This window comes from Dendrobates tinctorius, unplaced genomic scaffold, assembly GCF_039654945.1.
Source record: "Dendrobates tinctorius isolate UK_male_01 unplaced genomic scaffold, ASM3965494v1 ptg000162l, whole genome shotgun sequence".
Lineage (NCBI taxonomy): Eukaryota > Metazoa > Chordata > Amphibia > Anura > Dendrobatidae > Dendrobates > Dendrobates tinctorius.
In genome coordinates, this window is record NW_027361829.1 from 38,011,960 (window position 1) to 38,036,341 (window position 24,382).

The 24,382-nt window shown below is 42.8% G+C and overlaps 1 protein-coding gene across 2 annotated transcripts in view; it reads left to right on the top strand.

Annotated features, from left to right (window-relative positions):
• The window catches only part of NPSR1 (neuropeptide S receptor 1), an 814,072-nt gene that overhangs the window by 687,515 nt on the left and 102,175 nt on the right, over positions 1 to 24,382 (top strand). For both annotated transcript variants that reach the window (XM_073549960.1, XM_073549961.1), the window contains exon 7: positions 17,629 to 17,718. In XM_073549960.1, coding sequence (XP_073406061.1) covers positions 17,629 to 17,718 — 90 coding nt within the window. The remainder of the gene's footprint in view (positions 1 to 17,628; positions 17,719 to 24,382) is intronic.

Here is a 24,382-nt window from a genome sequence, read left to right on the forward strand (position 1 = left end):
CAGAGTGAAAAAAATACAAAAATTTCAATGCACAGTATTTACTGCAAGGAAAGTGCTATAATGTGCAATGTGCTGCAGGGTATATAGTGTTAATCAAATACACTCTGTAATCCAGAGATCATAAGTGCTGCAGTGCAGTAAGCAGGATAGTATTTCCATACACATGCTGGTAAGAGCAAGATAAAGATATACAGTGGGGCAAAAAAGTATTTAGTCAGTCAGCAATAGTGCAAGTTCCACCACTTAAAAAGATGAGAGGCGTCTGTAATTTACATCATAGGTAGACCTCAACTATGGGAGACAAACTGAGAAAAAAAAATCCAGAAAATCACATTGTCTGTTTTTTTTTCATTTTATTTGCATATTATGGTGGAAAATAAGTATTTGGTCAGAAACAAAATTTCATCTCAATACTTTGTGATATATCCTTTGTTGGCAATGACAGAGGTCAAACGTTTTCTGTAAGTCTTCACAAGGTTGCCACACACTGTTGTTGGTATGTTGGCCCATTCCTCCATGCAGATCTCCTCTAGAGCAGTCATGTTTTTGGCTTTTCGCTTGGCAACACGGACTTTCAACTCCCTCCAAAGGTTTTCTATAGGGTTGAGATCTGGAGACTGGCTAGGCCACTCCAGGACCTTGAAATGCTTCTTACGAAGCCACTCCTTCGTTGCCCTGGCGGTGTGCTTTGGATCATTGTCATGTTGAAAGACCCAGCCACGTTTCATCTTCAATGCCCTTGCTGATGGAAGGAGGTTTGCACTCAAAATCTCACGATACATGGCCCCATTCATTCTAACATGTACCCGGATCAGTCGTCCTGGCCCCTTTGCAGAGAAACATCCCCAAAGCATGATGTTTCCACCACCATGCTTTACAGTAGGTATGGTGTTTGATGGATGCAACTCAGTATTCTTTTTCCTCCAAACACGACAAGTTGTGTTTCTACCAAACAGTTCCAGTTTGGTTTCATCAGACCATAGGACATTCTCCCAAAACTCCTCTGGATCATCCAAATGCTCTCTAGCAAACTTCAGACGGGCCCGGACATGTACAGGCTTAAGCAGTGGGACAAGTCTGGCACTGCAGGATCTGAGTCCATGGTGGCGTAGTGTGTTACTTATGGTAGGCCTTGTTACATTGGTCCCAGCTCTCTGCAGCTCATTCACTAGGTCCCCCCGCGTGGTTCTGGGATTTTTGCTCACCGTTCTTGTGATCATTCTGACCCCACGGGGTGGGATTTTGCGTGGAGCACCAGATCGAGGGAGATTATCAGTGGTCTTGTATGTCTTCCATTTTCTAATTATTGCTCCCACAGTTGATTTCTTCACTCCAAGCTGGTTGGCTATTGCAGATTCAGTCTTCCCAGCCTGGTGCAGGGCTACAATTTTGTTTCTGGTGTCCTTTGACAGCTCTTTGGTCTTCACCATAGTGGAGTTTGGAGTCAGACTGTTTGAGGGTGTGCACAGGTGTCTTTTTATACTGATAACAAGTTTAAACAGGTGCCATTACTACAGGTAATGAGTGGAGGAAAGAGGAGACTCTTAAAGAAGAAGTTACAGGTCTGTGAGAGCCAGAAATCTTGTTTGCTTGTTTCTGACCAAATACTTATTTTCCACCATAATATGCAAATAAAATGAAAAAAAACCAGACAATGTGATTTTCTGGATTTTTTTTTCTCAGTTTGTCTCCCATAGTTGAGGTCTACCTATGATGTAAATTACAGACACCTCTCATCTTTTTAAGTGGTGGAACTTGCACTATTGCTGACTGACTAAATACTTTTTTGCCCCACTGTATGAGGGCCACTTTTTACCTCAAATAAATGTGCTGCCTGGTCCCTACGCGCGTTTCGGCGCTAGCCTTCTTCCCACCTTGCTAAAAATACCCGGTCATCAGGACATAGACGCTGAGAGGGTGTCATAAAATTGACCCTGGCCTTGGACAGTTTACACCTGCCTCTGCTGTGACTCCCTCTCCTCTCCTCCTCAGTTGGACAAGGAAGATTTCCCTCATTGCAGAATATGTTGGCGCTATATAAATAAAGATTATTATTATTATTTCTTGTATAGCATCATTTTAGAAAACCTCTCCTCATCAGGAAGAAGGGATGTAAAGTTCTCCTTGTAACATGGGTCTAGCAGTGTAAACAACAAGTACTCTTTTTTGTGCAAGATGAATGTAGAGTTAGGACCACAGGAAAGGCAGCGGTACATAAAGTCTGCTATATGTGCCAAGGTCCCTGCAGCCAACACCTCCCTGTCTTCACCATGATGACTACTCTCCATATCCTCCTCCCTATCTTCCTCATCATTCCCAACGTAGGAGAGCCAGCTCCTGTACCGCCTCCTCTTCCTCAGACTCTACCTCCTTATTGTTAACCAATCTGCGCTGAGCACATTAAATGAGGCTGGGCTGGGTAGTATATTCTGTCTCTACCTGATCCACATGCAAAGCTTCATATTTCATTGTCAGCAGTGACTGTTTTAGTAGGCACAGAAGTGGGATCTTTGTGCTAATGATGGCATCATTGCTGCTCACCATCTTTGCGGAGTCCTCAAAGTCTTGAAGAACCGCACAAATGTCAGACATCCATGCCCACTTTTCAGTTGTTATGAGTGGAGGCTGGCCAGAATACCGAAGTGCATGTTGGATCTAGTATTCCACAACTAGCCTATGCTGCTCACAAAGCCTTGCCAGCATGTGCAGTGTGGAGTTTCAGTACGTGGTCACGTCATACAACATTCAGTGAGCTGGCACCTGCATGTGCTGCAACAGCACTTCCAGAACGGCGGCAGCTCTAACTGACTTGCATACAGTTGTGGCCGAAAGTATTGACACCCTTGCAATTTTGTCAGATAATACTCAGTTTCTTCCTGAAAATGATTGCAAACACAAATTCTTTGGTATTATTATCTTCATTTAATTTGTCTTAAATGAAAAAACATAAAAAGAATTGTCCTAAAGCCAAATTGGATATAATTCCACACCAAACATAAAAAAGAGGGTGGACAAAAGTATTGGCACTGTCCGAAAAATCATGTGATGCTTCTCTAATTTGTGTAATTAACAGCACCTGTAACTTACCTGTGGCACCTAACAGGTGTTGGCAATAACTAAATCACACTTGCAGCCAGTTGACATGGATTAAAGTTGACTCAACCTCTGTCCTGTGTCCTTGTGTGTACCACATTGAGCATGGAGAAAAGAAAGAAGACCAAAGAACTGTCTGAGGACTTGAGAAACCAAATTGTGAGGAAGCATGAGCAATCTCAAGGCTACAAGTCCATCTCCAAAGACCTGAATGTTCCTGTGTCTACCGTGCGCAGTGTCATCAAGAAGTTTAAAGCCCATGGCACTGTGGCTAACCTCCCTAGATGTGGACGGAAAAGAAAAATTGACAAGAGATTTCAACGCAAGATTGTGCGGATGTTGGATAAAAAACCTCGACTAACATCCAAACAAGTTCAAGCTGCCCTGCAGTCCGAGGGTGCAACAGTGTCAACCCGTACTATCCCTCGGCGTCTGAAAGAAAAGGGACTGTATGGTAGGAGACCCAGGAAGACCCCACTTCTTACCCCGAGACATAAAAAAAGCCAGGCTGGAGTTTGCCAAAACTTACCTGAAAAAGCCTAAAACGTTTTGGAAGAATGTTCTCTGGTCAGATGAGACAAAAGTAGAGCTTTTTGGGCAAAGGCATCAACATAGAGTTTACAGGAGAAAAAAAGAGGCATTCAAAGAAAAGAACACGGTCCCTACAGTCACACATGGCGGAGGTTCCCTGATGTTTTGGGGTTGCTTTGCTGCCTCTGGCACTGGACTGCTTGACCGTGTGCATGGCATTATGAAGTCAGAAGACTACCAACAAATTTTGCAGCATAATGTAGGGCCCAGTGTGAGAAAGCTGGGTCTCCCTCAGAGGTCATGGGTCTTCCAGCAGGACAATGACCCAAAACACTTCAAAAAGCACTAGAAAATGGTTTGAGAGAAAGCACTGGAGACTTCTAAGGTGGCCAGCAATGAGTCCAGACCTGAATCCCATAGAATACCTGTGGAGAGATCTAAAAATGGCAGTTTGGAGAAGGCACCCTTCAAATATCAGGGACCTGGAGCAATTTGCCAAAGAAGAATGGTCTAAAATTCCAGCAGAGCATTGTAAGAAACTCATTGATGGTTACCGGAAGCGGTTGGTAGCAGTTATTTTGGCTAAAGGTTGTGCAACCAAGTATTAGGCTGAGGGTGCCAATACTTTTGTCTGGCCCATTTTTGGAGTTTCGTGTGAAATGATCAATGTTTTACTTTTTGCTTCATTCTCTTTTTGTGTTTTTTCATTTAAGACAAATTAAATGAAGATAATAATACCAAAGAATTTGTGTTTGCAATCATTTTCAGGAAGAAACTGAGTATTATCTGACAGAATTGCAGGGGTGTCAATACTTTTGGCCACAACTGTAAATGGGCGCTGGTGTGGCATACCTTGATCAGAAGCTCTGGCAAATCTGGGTAGTTTTTCAGAAACTGCTGAACTACCAAGTTGGGCATGTAGGCCAAACATGACACATTGGTGAGATTGCCAAGCTTCACAGCCACCACAGGGTTATGGCCATTATTACTAGAGATGAGTGAACTTGTTCGGAAAACGTTCACGAACCTCAAATTCGGCATGAACGTAGCACATTCACGTTCATGCTCAGTTTCACAAACATTTTAATTAAAAGTTGGCAAAATTCAGTCACTGTTCAGTAAATCATTGCGTTTCCACTAATGTTTTTGTTATTACTTTGACTAGGATGAGTGGGGGTGATGTGGGATGCGTTTGATGAAGGGAGGGGATGTGGAGAGGTTAGAGGAGCAGTGCGTCTCTTCCCCCTTAATTTTATGTGTGTTGATTCCAGCAGTCAATCAAGGCACAGAAACCATCCACAATGTCATGATACAAGGTTTTCTGTGATTGGCGGCTGAAGTCACATGTCCCTGGCCATATAAAAAGCCGACATCTTGTTTTTCTTGCATCATTTCATCAGTGTCACAGTGCAGAGAAGCCGCTCCTGATAGTGCTGCAAGTGAACTTGTCAGTTAGCTAGATAGGATCCTGCCCTGTTTGAAATCGATCTTCCAGCATCTAACTAGATTGTGCAAAAACTGTGTGGCAGTCTCAGGAAGTCCCATTTGCCAATCTGTATAATTTGTGATAAAACTTTGTTTCAGTGAGAAATCAGAAGGCCAGGTTTCCACTTAAAAATCATTATGGCTAATATAGGGGTGCAGCCAGGAAGCCCAATTAGTTAATCCAAATCGTTTGTGATAAAGCTTTGTTTCAGTGACAAAACAGAAGACCAAATTTCCACTTAAAAATCCTTAGGCCTAATATTGGGGTGCAGCCAGGAAGCCCAATTAGTTAATCCAAATCGTTTGTGATAAAGCTTTGTTTCAGTGACAAATCAGAAGGCCAGATTTCCACTTAAAAATTGTTAGGCCTAATATTGAAGTGTAGCGAGGAGGCCCTATTACCTTATCCAAATCATTTGTAGATGATACTCAGAAAGAGCATGTGCTCCAGTGGATGGCAACAAGTGGCCTCTCTTCCTCTTTATCGAGGAGCAGAATCCAGACACTCATCACCAGACGTTAACCTCCGGAGGTGGAGGTAATCCTGATGAGATTCAGATACCAGAGGCAACAAGTTGACTTTACTGTAGTCTCAGGGAAGAAAGAGGAGGAGGGTGACTCTCAGAGTGTGGAGTGTGAGAACAGAGAGGTTGGCAGTGAGTTTCTAGATCCCACTTTGTGTGAACCTAGAGGTACGCAGCTGAGTAGCTTAGCAGAGGAGGTGAAGGAGAAGTTAGTCGAGGAGGTTACATAGCAGATACCATGACAATCATTGCATCCTCAGCCCCAACTCTGGCTGTGGCAAGCACCGGTGGCGAATGTACAGTTCACAGGGGCGGCCAAAGGTTGCCTAGCCCTGGCCTCTTTGAGACCACAAAGGATGACCCAACTCACCTTATCTGCCAATTTTGCAAAAAAAAATTCAGTAGAGGCAAAAATTGCAATAATTTCACAACTACATGCATGAATCTGCACAGGCACAACCAACATGCCATAGTGTGGGAGTCTCACTGCGCTAAAATGCCAACTAGCGGGTCTCGCCAACTGCTGCTTTTTCCTCCATCATGCCAAGTCTTCCCCCTCAGGTCTTCTGCCTCAAAAACTCCACTTATTTACCCCCTAAAGTCAGGGTGAGCGAGAGCCTGTCAGCTGCTTTGGAAGTGGACATGACTGCTGTTTTTGTGTCACCTAGCATTACATATCTTTCTCAATCCACCATAACATTTCTGCCTGCACCTCATTCACAGCCCAGCAGTTTGTCCTGTTCTCCATACTCCACCCTCTCTCAGCACAGCAGTCTGCCATCAGTTCAGCAGTTGTGGTCACAAAAAATAATGTTTTCTCCTACACATGCCAAAAATAAGAGATTGAATTTTACCATCCTCAGTTTGTTGGTGACAGAAATGTTGCCTTTCTGCCTTTTGGATACAGACAGTTTCAGAAAGTTGATAGCCATTGCAGTCCCCTAGCACCAGTTGCCAAGTCACCATTACTTCTCTAAGAAAGCTGTGCCTGTGCCACACTAGCATGTCGCAGACAACACCACCCGTTCCCTGAAAAATGTATGTCTGCCAAGGTGCATTTCATCACTGACACCTGGACAAGCAAACATCGGTAGGGGCATTACATCTCACTGACTGGGCGCTGGGTGACTTTGGTGGCTGTGGGGACAGGCATTCAAGGGGCTGCTCCACAAGTCTTTGAATCCTCAAGGCTTGCAGAACAAACTTCTGCATCTAACTGTGCCCAACTGCTTCTGGCTCCTCTGCCTCCTCTAGGGCCTCCACCTGTGCCCTCAACCTCTTCCTTAATCAGACAAGCATTGCAAAGGTGCAGATAGAATTCCTCCCATCTCTGTACTACGCATCCATGGCTCACCACAATCATGCAGTGTTCAAATTAATGAGGAATCGCAGTCACATAGCTCAAGAGTTGTGGACAGCTTTCTAGGCCGACTTAGAGCAATGGCTGTCTCTACTGAACCTGGAGCCAGGGATGGCTGTGTGATAATGGTGCAAACCTGGTGGTGGCTCTATGCTGGGGTAACCTCACACATGTGTGCCTTGCGTGACTCACATCCTCAACCTGGTGGCACAGCAATTTTTCTGCCACTATCCCAGCCTGGATGCACTGCTGCAGAAAGTACATTCGTTGTGTTTTCACTTCCCCTGATCGCAAACTGCAGGTCATTGACTTGTGTGAAGGACAAGGGAGGCGCCATTTTGGATTTATTAATTCAGGCCCAATATATTGTGCAGAGATCTTCCTCCACTCCTGAAGTGACCTCCACCCTTTGGATAAGAACACAAATCCCCAAAAGAACAGAACTTCGCCATTTGGCCAGAGACTTAGAGGACACCTGTTAATGAAGGTGATAAGGAGAAGAGCTGGGACACCCTACCGTCTTTTGTGCAAGGCGGCCAACATCAATGGAAGCTCTAGACCAAGCGTCACCGACACCTAGAGATGAATTATGAGAGTACCATGAAAGCGTAGACACTTGGGCACCGAACTCAGAGATTAATTACGAGAGTGCCGTGAATCTCAGGGGTAAGCCCAATTTACCATCAGAACCCTGGGAACCCTCCACATGTACCTATGCATCTCATATTTCTCCAGCTGTCCTGGATACTGAGCTATCGAGACTGGCTCTCCAGAACTTCTTAGCCGACCCAAGTTTGGACTCTCTATCGGTCCAGCCCCAACTAACCAGTTGAGACGCCAGTCGTCCAGTTTGGACCTCCCCCTAGGAAGTTATGACCCATCATAGATATTGGGAATTATTTCAGCTATGAGGTCAAGGGAGGAGAGTTCATTCCAACCCAGAGGGGTGGTGGCAAATATGGGAGGGGGCGAGCTAGGGGTTAAAAGCTAGCTACTCACTTTTAGCCTTTGTCTTTGTAATGCCATGGAAGCCACATCACATGTGGAGACAGACCAGAAACAAAGAATGTGCATGTGGATACGAGAGCTTCCCTTCATCCATAAGTGATAAGAAACGGTAACGTGACATATGCAGCTAACTGCAATCCCAACCTGTACCCTACTTTTATCTGTACTTCTGGCTGTCATATCTGTATATTACTCTGTATATATTTGTAGTATCTAGTGCGCCTTTCAGCAATTAAAATATCAATTAATTTTGGGCTGTTCTTTTATCTCGAAACCCGATTTCCCATGTCCCTGAGTCCACCTAGTACTTATTCCCTACCTAGGGTTGATTTCTTACCCGGCATAAGGTCATTAATACAACTACTTATCCTAGGTGCAGTTCTCTGACTGACTTGAGGGTAACGGAGGCGCCAGAGAGCTGCGACTGTGTAATCTCCGTCACAGATTGGTGACAGCGGGTTAATATCTGTATCCCCCAACTCTCTCATGTGTTTTCCTTACAACTTGCATCGCTACCTAGGTCTTTCGGCCTATCAGTTAACCTTTTGATTTGCAATGTTCTGACACGGTGGAATTCCACTCTGCACATGTTGCAGCTACTGTGGCCCTGGTGCAGTATATCCTTTTGCATAGCCTGGGCCAACACAGTATGGAAGTGATGCAAATCATGTTTGCGAAATGGGCACAGGTAAAGGACCTCTCCACCCTTCTGCACAGTTTTAACCCTTTAATAACCCCAGCTTTTTTTCAGTTTTGCGGTTTCATTTTTCGCTCCCCTTGTCCCAGAGCTATGACTTTTATTTTTCCATCAATATGGCCATATGAGTTCTTGTTTTTTGTGGGACGAGTTGTACTTTTGAAAAACATCATTGGTTTTAGCATGTTGTGTACTCAGAAGTGGGAAAAAAATTCCAAGTGCGGTGAAATTGCAAGTAAAGGGCAATTTCACAGGTTTTTTGCTTGGCTTTTTTGCTAGGTTCACTAAATGCTAAAACTGACCTGCTATCACGATTCTCCAGGTCATTACGAGTTCATAGACATCAAACATGTCTAGGTTCTTTTTTATCTAAGTGGTGAAAAAAAATTCCAAAGTTTGCTAAAAAAAAAAATTGCGCCATTGATACCCGTAGCGTCTCCATTTTTCATGATCTGTGGTTGGTTGAGGGCTTATTTTTTGCATGCTGAGCTGATGTTTTTAAGTATACCATTTATGTGCAGTTACGATCTTTTGATCACCTGTTATTGCATTTTAATTCAATGTCGCAGCGAACAAAAAAACGTAATTCTGGCATTTTTATTTTTTTTCCCACAATCGGGTTAATCCTTTTTTTTATTGATAGATTGGGCGATTCTGAACGCAGCGATACCTAATATGTGTATGTGTGATTTTTTTTTTATTGTTTTATTTTGAATGGGGCGAAATGGAGGTGATTAAAATGTTATGGGGGCTGCATTATACTCTATGAGTGGCCTACATTATGTTCTATGAGGGTTCTTGATTGTATTCTATGGAGGTCTAAATTATATTCTATGGGGGACTGCATTATACTCTATGATGGGTTGCATTATACTCAATGAGGGGCTAAATTATGTTCTAATTGTGGCTGCATTGTACTCTATAAAGGGGCCACATTATATTCTATGGGGGAGCTGCATTGTACTCTATGAGGGGGCTGCATTATATTCTCTGGGAGGGCTGCATTATACTCTGAGGGTGTTATATTATATTCTATGGGTGGGCGCATTATACTTAGAGAGGGCTACATTATATTCTATGGTGGGCTGCATTATATTCTATTAGTGTCTGTGTAAGATTCTATACATGCCCCCAAAAAGAAGGCACAGCACCAAAAGCGCATAGGGGACCCGGTCACACATCTATGATTGGGTAATTATTTCTCTAAAAACTTTATCTACCTCACTCTGCACTTGCACTTTATTTATACGCTCAGGACATACAAGGACTAGGATTTACATCTTACCTTTCAGCTTTTTTGGTGCTATTTATTATGTTTTGTCTCATATTAACATATTGGCACATTTAAGCTTTTGACTCTCTCACATTGTCCATTGTACTTTATGCAGTTTTTAGAAGTTATATTGCAATCAACAGTATCCCAAGCACATCATCTATGTTGTGTAGCACTTTATTGCATCAGCTGGTCAATTTTTATAATTGCACTATTTTTTTGTATATGATCCATAATTGTATTTCTGTGCTTGACCCTTTGTCCTCTATTATCCCATGTGGGTACACGGTAGGTTGCCTTTGGTGTTCAATTTAGGTTTATTCTATGGGGGCGCTGCATTATACTCTATGAGGGGGCCACATTATATTCTATGGAGGTGTATTATGTTATATAAGGGAGGCTACATTATATTCTTTGGGGGTTGCATTATACAATATGAAGGGGGCTGCATTATACTATATGAGGGGGCTGCAATGTATTCTATGGGGGTTATGTTATATTCTATGGGGGCTGCATAATACTATATGGGGGGCTACATTATATTCTATCAGGGGGCTACTCTAACAGGGGGCTACATTATATTTTACTAGGGCTGCATTATATTATATGAGGGGGCTACATTATATTCTGTGGGGGGCTGCATTATACTATATGAGGGGGATGCATTATATTCTATGGGGGATTTATTATATTCTATGGGTGGACTGCATTAAAGTCTATGAGGGGTCTACATTGTATTCTCTGGGGGACTGCATTATACTTTATGAGGAGGCAGCATTACACTGTGAGGAGGCTACATTATATTCTATGGGGGGCTGATTTATTATATATGAGGGGGCGGCATTATATTATATGGGGGACTACATTATACTCTATGTGGGCTGCATTATATTTTATTTTGGGGCTCCATTTCATTTGATGGAGGCTACATTATAATACAGTTGTGGCCAAAAGTATTGACACCCCTGCAATTCTGTCAGATAATACTCAGTTTCTTCCTGAAAATGATTGCAAACACAAATTCTTTGGTATTATTATCTTCATTTAATGTGTCTGAAATGAAAAAACACAAAAAGAGTTGTCCTAAAGCCAAATTGGATATAATTCCACACCAAACATAAAAAAGAGGGTGGACAAAAGTATTGGCACTGTTCGAAAAATCAAGTGATGCTTCTCTAATTTGTGTAATTAACAGCACCTATAACTTACCTGTGTCACCTAACAGGTATTGGCAATAACTAAATCATACTTGCAGCCAGTTGACATGGATTAAAGTTGACTCAACCTCTGTCCTGTGTCCTTGTGTGTACCACATTGAGCATGGAGAAAAGAATGAAGACCAAAGAACTGTCTGAGGACTTGAGAAACCAAATTGTGAGGAAGCATGAGCAATCTCAAGGCTACAAATCCATCTCCAAGACCTCCAAGACTGTGGCTAACCTCCCTAGATGTGGAAGGAAAAGAAAAATTGACAAGAGATTTCAACGCAAGATTGTGCGGATGTTGGATAAAGAACCTCGACTAACATCCAAACAAGTTCAAGCTGCCCTGCAGTCCGAGGATACAGCAGTGTCAACCCGTACTATCTGTCGGCGTCTGAATGAAAAGGGACTGTATGGTAGGAGACCCAGGAAGACCCCACTTCTTACTCCGAGACATAAAAAAGCCAGGCTGGAGTTTGCCAAAACTTACCTGAAAAAGACTAAAATGTTTTGGAAGAATGTTCTCTGGTCAGATGAGACAAAAGTAGAGCTTTTTGGGCAAAGGCATCAACATAGAGTTTACAGGAGAAAAAAAGAGGCATTCAAAGAAAAGAACACGGTCCCTACAGTCAAACATGGCGGAAGTTCCCTGATGTTTTGGGGTTGCTTTGCTGCCTCTGGCACTGGACTGCTTGACCATGTGCATGGCATTATGAAGTCTGAAGACTACCAACAAATTTTGCAGCATAATGTAGGGCCCAGTGTGAGAAAGATGGGTCTCCCTCAGAGGTCATGGGTCTTCCAGCAGGACAATGACCCAAAACACACTACAAAAAGCACTAGAAAATGGTTTGAGAGAAAGCACTGGAGACTTCTAAGGTCACCAGCAATGAGTCCAGACCTGAATCCCATAAAACACCTGTGGAGAGATCTAAAAATGGCAGTTTGGAGAAGGCACCCTTCAAATATCAGGGACCTAGAGCAGTTTGCCAAAGAAGAATGGTCTAAAATTCCAGCAGAGCATTGTAAGAAACTCATTGATTGTTACCGGAAGCAGTTGGTCGCAGTTATTTTGGCTAAAGGTTGCGCAACCAAGTATTAGGCTGAGTGTGCCAATACTTTTGTCTGGCCCATTTTTGGAGTTTTATGTGAAATGATCAATGTTTTGCTTTTTGCTTCATTCTCTTTTGTGTTTTTTCATTTAAGACAATTTAAATGAAGATAATAATACCAAAGAATTTGTGTTTGCAATTATTTTTAGGAAGAAACTGAGTATTATCTGACAGAATTGCAGGGGTGTCAATACTTTTGGCCACAACTGTATATCATGGGGGCTGCATTATATTCTATGGGGGGCTGCATTATGCTCCATAAGGGGGTACATTATATTCTATGGGGGTTGCATTATGTTATATGAGGGGGCTACATCATATTCTATGGGGGTTGTATTATACTCTATGAAGGGGCTACATTATATTCTATGTGGGGCTGCATTATATTCTATGAAGGGCTACATCATATTCTATGGGTGCTGCATTATACTATATGGGAGGCTGCATTAAGCTCTATGGGGTGGCTGCATTCTACTCTATGGGGGGCTGCATTATACTCTATGGGGGCTACATTATATTCTATGGGGGGCTGCATTCTACTCTATGGGCGGCTGCATTATACTCTATGGGGGCTACATTATATTCTATGGGGGGCTGCATTATACTCTATGAAAGGGCTACATTATACTCTATGGGACTATGGGCCTGCATTATAGCTTATTGAGGACTATGGGGAATGCATTATTCAATTTGAAGAGCTATGGGGTGCATTATACTATTGGGAGTGCATTGTACTACCTGGAAGACTATGAAGGTGCATTATACTATAATAGGGGGCTGCATTATATTCTATGAGGGGGTTGGTTTATATTCTTTTGTGGGCTGTGTTATACTCTGTGAGAGGACTACATTATATTCTATTGTAGGGCTGTATTATACTCTGAGTGGGCTACATTATATCTTATGAGGAGCTGCGTTATACAATATGAGGGCGCTACATTTTATTCTGTGAGGTGGCTGCATTATACTCTAATGGGGGCTACATTATATTCTATGAGGGGCTGCATTATACTACTTAAGAGGGTACATAATATTCTATGGGGATTGCATTATGTTATATGAGGGGGGCTATATCATATTCTATGGGAGGTTGCATTATACTCTATGAGGGGGCTGCATTATATTCTATGTGGGGCCGCATTATACTCTATGAGGGGGCTACATCATATTCTAGGGGGCTGCATTATACTCTATGAGGGACTACATTATATTCTGCGGGAGGTCTACATTATACTACATATTTGATGGAGGCTGCATTATATTCTATGAGAGGCTACATTATATTATATGGGGGTGACATTACACTATATGAAGGGGCTGCTGTTATGAATGGGTCACCGAGGAGGAAAACAAGACCAAGCCAAGTCAAAGAAAACCAGAGAGGTTGGTAACTACGCAGATTGCAGACCCCTGATCCTAACCACACAACTAACAGCAGCCGTGGAGCGTACCTACAATGATTCTAGATGCCTCGTCACAGCCGGAGGACTAAATAAGCCTAAAGCAAGAAAAGTGGAAATCTAAACTGCCCCAGAGCAGACCCCAAAGGAATAGACAGCCCCCACACATGTATTGACAGTGAGACAAGATGAAAGCACGAACACAGGTAAGAAAATAGGCTGAGCAAACGATGGGACCCACACTAGCTAGAAAGGACAGGAAAGGAAAGATACTGTCTGCAATCATGCCAAAAAACCCTGCAAAAATATCCAACACTTCAGATAGCAAAAAATACCCTGAAGTCACTAGACTTCTCCCACTATATCAGCACTCTGGCATATTCTGAGAACAGAGAAAAAAGAGGCCAATCTAATAAGGGACAAAAAGCAAACTGGCACATACAGTGACATAAGAGTGGAAATTCAGCACAGCCCCAGCCGGGGCTGGCTGACCACACAAAAAACTGAATAGACCAAACCAAATCAAATGTGAACATTAGCAAAGACAACTTAGCTTGACAAGGCAGGTACTGAGCTGGAAACTAAGACCTCAGGAGGCAGGAAAAAATCACCAGCATGGGAATAGGGGGTCGGCTGTCTTAAATCCAGTCTGAGACTCCAGATGTCCAATCCTCTTCCTCATTATCAGGTGGCAGGTCTTTGTTAATTAAATCAGCTTCACTACCTCCTGCCACCACCAGAATGAGCCTGGAAAGAGAACTCACAACTCCTCTGTCAGCACAACCAGCTCCCTCACCAGAAACCAGAGGCAGATCAGAAAATGAGTTCACAACAGGCTGCATTATATTCTATGGGGGCTGGATTAAGCTCTATGGGGTGGCTGCATTATACTCTATGGGGGGCTGCATTATACTATAAGGGGGCTGCATTATACTCTTATCGGACCATGGGCAGTGCATTATATTATATGTGACCTGTATTATACTGTATTGAGGACTATCAGGAATGCATTATACTATATGAAAAACTATGGCATGCATTATACTATGGGGAGTGCATTGTACTACATGTAGGACTATGCGGGTACATTATACAATACAATTGTCATAACCGAGACCTCACCCATTTCAGATTTATTGGCATAGAAAAAATAAAAAAAATCAGTAAGAGGTGGAAATTTTCAGAGAAAAACCCTCAATCGCGAATCTTACTGGATATTTAAATTATGTACAAGAGTCCCAACAGGTCAGAACACCAGACAAGATTTGATCATGCAGTACAAGTAAAATAATACCGCCAAAATAATTGTTTTGCTGTGTTAAGCATGTAGTTAACTGTTTAGAAACAGATGTGTATAGTCCTCATATATTCTTTTAATGTATTCTCTTTTTGGTATTGCATGTAAAGTAAATAATTTTGAGAGGGTTTTTTTGTGTGGGTTTTTTTGTGGTTTTTTTTTTCCTCTTTCTCTCTCTTTTTAACTTGTCTTCAACCTGGAGGTTGGGTGTGAATAATTGGATACATCAATTAAACATGCTAATGAGGGCATTGCCTACCACCCCCTCACTCCTGTCTGGAGACTTTTAAAATGTCACATTTTGTCAGAATTTGTAATCCATGATTAAGACTCTTTTGAGTTGAAACACGTTGGATTTTTTACCATCCACTGGGGTATCCACTACCTGTAACATGTTCTTTTAACGAAAAGAAATAAAGGAATATTTTTTATAACTGCCTTCCTGCCTGAGATCGCTGGAGATTACTGTGTGTTTAGAGGATGCATATTCAGCTGAAGTCTTTTGCAGTACAGGGACCCTCCAGCTCTCTACACTGCAATACACGCCAATGACCAATTAGAGGCCAGCAGCTGACATCAGCATGTGAGTCACAAGTGGCACATTGCAGTGACTTCATGCGCTGCCCATGCCAGAACACTGAAGTCAACTGCCAGCTACAGAAGAGGACACTGCACACCGTGGGAGCAGAGGAAAGTAAGAAAGATAGTTTATTTTACCAGAATGGGGTCATTTTACCAGGAAGTGTCCAGGTTAGGGGTTATTAAACCAGAATGAGGTTCAGGATGGGGGTCATTATACCAGAATGGGGTCCAGGATGGGGTCATTACACAAGTTAGGTGCCCCGGAATTGGGTTCAGGATGAGGGCCTTTTATACAAGGAAGGTGCTCAGGATAGGAGTCATTATACAAGACTGTGGTCCAGGATTGAGATTATTATACCAGAATGGCATCCAGGATGGGGGTCATTATGCTAGGAAAGGTCCCAGGAGGGGGAGCATTTTACCAGGAAAGGCCCAGAATGGGAGACATTAAAACACAAAGAGGCTCAGAACAGGGGACGTTATAATAGATAGGAGCATAGAATAAAATGCATTATTACATGATGATGGTCAGGATGAGGGACATTATTACAGAAAGAGGAGAGGAATAGGGACATTATTACAAAAAGGTGCAAGGACAGGGGACATTATTACAGAAAGGGGCCCACGATGGAGGACATTATTACAGGAAGGGGACAGGATGGAGGACATTATTACAGGAAGACAAGGAGAGAAAGGAAATATTGGAAAGTCAGCTCATCATGTACAGAGGCACCTTGTCGGGTAGAGGCAATCTGCTCAGAGCCGGCCCAGTCTCGGACGCGATTATCAGATGCAAAAAAGGGAAGAAGGTAATCTCCAGCAATAGCAAAAAGGATGTAATCATTCAAATATAAAAACTTCACTTTTATTCATCCAGTATAAAAATACAAAGTTGCAGGTAACCACTAGAAATCCATGTGAGATAGACCAATGCGTTTCAGCTCGGAACATTAATCATGGTGTCATAAAAAAGGCTCCTAGGTGAAATTATTTGGTCTATCTTACATGGATTTTTAGTGTATTCCAGCATCTTTGTATTTTTATACTGGATTAATATAAAAGTTTTTAGATATGAATGATTACATCTTTTTGCTATTGCTGGAGATTACCTTCCTCCCTTGATGTATTATTACAAGAAGGTGCCATGATGGGGACACTATTACATGAATGTCTTTGTAGGATTTAGATTGCTACAAAATCCCTTACATCTGACCAACATGGAGGCATATTCCACAGATATATAATAAGAAAAAGGACTTTCTGTAATGCTATTAAAAAGAAATATTAAAACACTAGCTTGGCCCGTGCAAAATTTTTGCACATTGGTCATCAGGGGCACAGGCAATTTCAGAAAAAGCAAGCTGGTCAAATGTAAATGTATTTCATGAGCTGATGAACACAGACAGGTATTTATATATGTAGATTGGTAATACAATAAATTGTTTTGATATGTAGAGGCCAAAAAATGTTTTCTGGTTGAGGTGCCACCTGCAGGTCATTGTGTCTTTCTGCAGGTTTATGAAAATGAATGTTTAAACTGTATTTTGTGATAAAATCATGAATGTGTGGTTGTTTGGCTGTTTTCTTGCTGGAGGGAGCAAGTTTACCTTTCAAATGGGGTATCATTTGTGTGTGTGAGGCGAAGTAAACAGCAAAAAAGCATTGCATGTTTACAAATGTGTTGGTGGTGGTCTTTGGGGCACTGTGGTGCCACCTGCAGGTCATTTTTCCTTACTGCAGGTTTATGAAAATTAATGTTTAAACTGTATTTTGTGATCAAATCATGGATGTGTGGTTTGGCTATTTTCTTGCTGAAGGGGGCAAGTTTACCTTTCAAATGGTGTATCATTTGTGTGTGTGGGTGCAGTATGAACAGGGATACAAAGAATTCACCTAAAAACAGTGTTTAGAAATAATAGAATAGATTAGTCAACATAGAATTTTGGACCTATATTTACTGATGTATCTGTTACAGATGTACGGTAATTTATATTAACTTTTTTATGCATAAAAATCATTAATAATTATTTGTGTAATGTTAACTCTTAGTTATCTTTTTCCTAGATGGGAAATTCTGTGCTAGTTACAGTCATCGAGGACTCATATCAAAGGCCAAAATGAAAGCGATAAAATATAGCCTAGTAGTCATTCTTGGTAAGTAAACGTTTGTCTGGAAACACTTTAAAAAGGCATAAATTAGTTTACAAATGACATGTAATCTCTACTTCACTTAAGGTACTGTCACACTTAGCGATGCACCAGCGATCGCGACCAGCGATATGACGCAGTCATCATCGCTGGTGCATCGCTAAGTGGTCGCTAGTGAGCTGCCACACAGGCAGATCTCACCAGCGTCATCGCTGGGGATGGGGGTCGCTACTTACCTGTCAGACGTGGCGATCCTGCGTCCTCCCGCCCGCGTCCACGCGTCGCTCGTCGTCACAGCAGGAAGCCCAGCAGGAAGCTGACGTCGAGAAACAGACCAGGACGTTCTCGCGCAATCAGAGATAACCAGTGGGGGAGCGGTCGGAGGTAAGCATCAGACATAGCGATATCGCTAGCGATATCGCTATAACGTCACAAAAAACAGTGACGTTATAGCGATATTGCTAGCGATATCGCTTAGTGTGACAGGCCCTTTATTATTAAGTAAATCAATATATGATATACAATAGGTTCTCGGATTTTAAATGCATTACAGTAGGGAAAAGTCTGATGAAGCAGAACTTAGTTTGTTCAGCTACTTCTCCAGACGACAACTAGTGAAAAGACAAATAACAAAAGGTAAATCAAAGAACCAAGTGCTGACACCTGGTATATGGTAAATTACTAACTAAAGCTAATCAATAATTATTATGTCTTTAAAGGGAATCTGACATCAGGTTTTACTACCACATCTGAGATCAGCCTGATATATAGGCAGAGACCATGATTCCAGCAATGTGACAGGTACTGGACTGCATGTTGTATTTTTGACAAAATCACTATTTGATTTGCTGCAGATCTACCAGTTCTCTCATTGCTAAGCTCTGTATGACCCCTCCTACATCACTGATCGGCAGTTACATACAGCTTATTAATATGGATGACTACATGGTGGTTGGTTTACTAGTCTACTAGTCTTTCAATGATGATCTCTTGCTGATAAAACTGTAATTTTACCAAAACTGCAGCTAGCATCAAAGTGACACATCGTAGGATCAGGTTCTCTGTCTCTATATTAAGCTACTCTCAGATTGGGTGGAAAACGCCTGCTGACATATTCCTTTTAATACTTATCTAATGTTGTTGAGACTGTTGTATGTTGCTATAGCTATGATATGATGTAGTACTGTATGTGTGGCGCCCCTGAGGCTTCAGTCGCCACAGAGGTACTGCACCTCCTCCTGAGGTGTGGTGCACCACCATCCAGGTAAGTTGGAGGCTCCTGACCACGCTCCATCACTCGCACCCCACACAACAGGGTAGTTCAGCAAAGCCACATTGCGGCTCCTTGCTTAGAGAGTAGCAGAGCACCTTTGGTGGTTCCCTGCTTGGAACATGAAACGTGCTGGGAGGCGGGTGGAGTTGAGAATACATAAAAGAGCGGGAAGGTTTAGAATTACAGGTCAGTCTGGGAGAGGAAGCCACTCAGAGAGGAGTGAGGAAAGAAGATCCCTGAGAGAGGGATGGAGGAAGGAGGTGCTGCAGCAGACCAGAGTGACCTGGGTCTGCTGGCACGGGAAAGGAAAGAAGGAGAAAGACATTGAACTGAAACCTGATCTTCCATAGGAGAGAGAGATTAGAACGGAATGAAGGAGTAAAAGGGAACAGAGAGGACGTGGGTAAGAGGAAGAACCCTGCCTAGAAGTTCTAAGCGCAAGGCCGGGGCATGGTCCCCGAGGTTGTATGGACACATGGTTCTGCAGCAGACACCGGTGGAGTAGTGCACTACTCCCATCTAAGACTTGGGGGCACAACAGCAACATTGATAGTGAGCTGGGATTCAGGAGTAAGGAGTTCCCGAAGCAGACTACAGCTGTCTCTCGTACAAGTAGAGTTCTAGGGAACATCTGTCAGGAGGCACTCCAGTGTAACTCAGTACTGGGAGTACTTCACACTTAAAGGCGCTATAGTGGAGACGTTCAGAAAGGCACATGTTGGCGGAGCGTTGGAAGGGAGCATTCCAACTTGCCTGGAGGTTGACTGAGTCCCTGACCCAGAGGACATGGCACGGAAGCAGGCACCTGTGTGTACTACAGACTGTGAGTAAAGCTTTGGAACTGCAAGCCCCGGTGTCCTCCATTCCTTCTTGCGTCAACGCATCCAGCCCCGCTACATCTGGGTACCAGCTTCTACACCGCGTGTGCCTCTCCTCTTCCCCACATCTACACTGCCCTGGGGCTACAGCTTCACCTGTGGGGAGCTTCACCATCTTGGCTGCAACACACCACCAGCCCCAGAGGATCTGCATGCAGCGTCGGCCTAACATCTCACTGGCCGAACACCACAGGTGGCGTCACGAACTATTCATTCAAAGCATTACATCCCCCCATTACTTGGTGCCCGGGGCCACGGACCGGGTCCCTGCTGCTGTGACACATCCGAGTACCCCACAGCCCTGGGAGGGCGACCCACATGCTTACTAGCTTTTTTTCTGACACTGCTGTACTTTCACTTGAATTAATTGGATACTTAAAGCATCTGTTCAACCACTGTTTTTAGGGAGTAAAAATAATAACAATAGAAAACCCGGTAGGAAACAGGTCGCAAATGGGTAATTAATGGGATTATTAATTTTTTTGGTTAGATAGACAGCATGACAATAACCAAGTTTACAAGTGGCTTGATTTTTCTATCTGAAGTCATTCTGCTGCAATGACAGCTTTTATCTTTCACATTGTAGCTCTGATTTCCATTGAGCTTGGCCACTAGTGCCTTGTCAGACCTTGGCTAAGTGTACACACTACACATAAATTAAAGGCAACTTGTCCACAGGATTGTGCATAGTAACCTACACACAGTGTCAGGTCGGCGCCACTATACTGAATAAAATGATACCTTGGTTGATGAAATCTGTCTTGTGGTTTTTTAACTTTTATTTTCAGTTTTGAGTTAATGATATGCTCATGACCCTGTGGGTGGGGTATTTATGTAGTTCTCTGCTTATGTCTTCATATTGATGGCTTATGACAGGTCACTGATCTCTCAGTGACCTTCCCCCTATTTTACATACTAATTATTATATGCATTGAAAAAAATCACCTTCAGCAGGCAAGTGGTAGTGCCTGCACTGCAGCATGATCACATGTATAACGTGCATTAAATTGTTTTATTTAGTCATATACATTGATTACGAAAAAAAATATTTCTCAAAGTGGCACCGAGAGGAAAAAAAATTGTCTCCACATAGATGGTGGCGTCTGCGCAGTAGCATATATTGGTGATATACACATGCATATGTAAGCAGAGCACCACATAAAGACCCCCCCCACAGGCCGCCTCGGAGCACGAGCATATCATTAACTCAAAACTGAAAATAAAGATTAAACGACAACCACAAGGCAGATTTCATCATCCAAGGTATCATTTTAATCAGTATAAGGCCGGGATCACACTAACCGATGCAAAATACGGTCCGTAGTTTACAGGCGTAATACGGATGAATGACCCCTAAATAGTGCTCAGTATGTCATCCGTAAGCAAGGTGTGGTCGCGTATTTTGCGCATGTCAGCATCTGTATGTAATTCATATGGCATCCGTATGGACTCCATATGGCGAGATTTTCTCGCAGCATTGCAAAATGGACATTTAACGGTTTTGAGGCCTGGCAACTATTTAAATCATTAGCCTGCACCCTATTTATTGGCTCAGGAACAGGTGGCTGCCTCCATTCTGTCCATTTGTGACCTTGCCTTCACTAGGTGTGTTGGGGTTGTATGTGCAACATGGCAAACAGTCTGACTTTCAACACAACTGAGCAGGTTCTCTTTGACTGGCTTTTGTCACGCCGCTTTGGCCAACCATACCCAGTGATAGTGGATCCGCGGAGGAGGAGACGCATGTGGGTACATCCACTTTTGAGGCAACGACTCACAAGAGGTCATTTTCACCGCCTCTACTCTTCTCTGCGGGAGCATCTGGCTAAATTCTACCAATACTGTCGCATGAGCCTTGCAACATTTGATAGACTCTTGGAGACAGTGCGCCCTGGGATATCCTTTCAGGACACAAGGATGCGCAAAGCTATATCTGCAGAGGAGCGACTTCTACTCACAACACGGTATGTACTACACAACCATATTCTCTATGTTCATGATGTGTTGGCCAAAGTATGTATTTTTTGCTTCTTGGAGTAACTTTTATGCCCTCATCTTAGTCCACATATGTGTCAACTTACAGACCAGAATGTTATGTGTAATATGTACTGAATATCACTAACTCATTGTGCAAACAAAGATGTGTGTGTTATTTGCTCTGAAATCCTACCAAGTTTGTTATGTTTGGACCTGTTTGTTTTGTAAATGTGTGCATTCTAAAATATTCCTTTTCTGTTGTTCTTCAGCTTCCTGGCCACTGGCCTGTCTTATGCTGCCCTACACCATGAGTTTCTGATTGGAAGATCTACCATTTCTGGCATAGTCAGGTCAACATGTAGTGAAATCTGGACTACATCAAGTCGTCCTGCCTGAGCCCAGGATGGAAGACTGGTTGAGGATATCAAGGGACTTTGAGGAGGAATGCCAGTTTCCAAATTGTATTGGGGCCCTTGATGGCAAACATATCCGGGTGCGTAAGCCGCCGAACTCTGGCTCCCAATTCTTCAATTATAAACAATACTTTTCTGTTGTATTGTTGGCTCTGGCCGACCCTCAGTGCAAGTTTATAATTGATGACATTGGGGCCTATGGAAGGACGGGAGACTCTAGAGTCTTCAATACTTCCATTATGGCTCGGCGGCTACGCACCAACCAGTTGGATCTACCACCACCACGCCAGCTACCAGGCTCCACTCAAGAATCTGTCCCTTATGTCCTTGTGGCAGATGAGGCATTTCAGTTAACACGCAATGTCATGAGGCCATATCCCCGGCGCAACCTTGACCACAGGCGCAGAATTTTTAACTTGCGTCTATCACGTGCTCGGCGACTGGTGGAGTGTTCCTTTGGCATTCTTTGTGCCAAATGGTGTGTACTTCAGTCTGCCATTCAGCTAAGTGAACAAAATGTTAATGAAGTAGTGAAAGCCTGTGTGGTTCTTCATAACTTCACCAGGATACATGATTGTTCCTCCTCTGCTGGTGTTGTGCGTAGGCCGGACAATGTGCGTAGGGTGAGACCACCTATCAACCCTCAACGTAGACCGCTCTCTGGCCTCAAAGTGCGTGATATTTTCACTAATTACTTTCTGGCACCTGAGGGGGAAACTTCTTGGCAAGAGCATGCTGTCTCTATGTTGTAAATTTTGTTTTGATGTGTGCCCAAAAATATATATTTCTACCCCTTCTGAATCTATGACTGTTTAATTGCATTGGTAAGCGTATGTTGATACGGTTTTTGAGAACTGAGACAGAGACGTAAAGTGTAGTAGACAAATTTTTACTTTTGCCTTTTTTTTAGGGTTTTTTTTCTTAAAGGCAAACATATTCTTGCCCTATGTAAAACTTGGGCAATGGGCCAAATTGGCCATTTTGCAGATTTGAACATTGTTGCAAAATAAACTTTACAAACATATCCAGCAAAAGATATAATGCAATAACAACATTGCAACATTAGACAATTGGATTCCAAAGTCAAAAAGAGGAGGTCTCCATCATCAAAATGATATAAAAAATATAATACAAACATTTATTATGAATGTTTTCAAATCATATTAATAAGACACCATGACAGGCAAGGCTACCTTATGCGTTTCTGAGACATATTACATGTCTGCAAAAAAAACAATATTTCAGCGCACTATACAGGGAAACTCAAAGGATCACATTACAATACTCACTTGATAATACATAGAGAGAGCGTGATGTTCTTGAGGCTGTTTGCCTTGATTTGGAAAGAAAGTTAGCTGCCCACAAATTTATGAATTTTATATGGACAGCACGCCTTTTCTATGTATTATCAAGTGAGTAGTCTATTTTGATCCTTTGACTTTACCAGTATAGCGTGGTGAAATATTGTATTTCTTACAGACATGTAATATGTCTCAGAAACGCGTAAGGTAGCCTTGCCTGTCATGGTGGTTTATTAATATGCTTTGAAAACCTACATAATAAATGTTCGTTTTGTAGTTTTTACATCATTTTGATGATGGAGAACGCCTCTTTTTTACTTAGGAATGTGATTTTTAGCACCAGTTGTAACACACTGGACATCTCCTGCCATCAGTCCGCTTATGGACACTGATGTACAGTAAGCATCAACAATTAGCATGTTTGTAGCCACTTATAAATTGTGGAATGTTGGGGAAGGAGAAGGCAGAAGAGCAGCCTGTGGTTGCTGCTGACTATTTTGAGCAACATCGCCCTGTGTGGGGGGGCATACTGTTGCCCATGATGTTGGTACTGACCTTACTCCTGTGATTATTGGGGGTAGTGGCCAGAGTAATACTGCTGAGGGGCTTCTTGTTGGGGCGGGTAGGCCCGTGTCTCATACTCACCAATATAGCCATGTCGTCCCCAGCCAGGTTGGGACCAGCCTCCAACACTGGGTGGGAAAAAGTGGCCATATTGGTGGGGTTGGCTAGAGGCAGACATATGTTGCTGCTGTAGGGAAGGTTAGGTAGGGGGAGGAAGGGGGTGAGGTGTAGGGCCACGTATTTGAGGATGTTCAGACCCTGCTT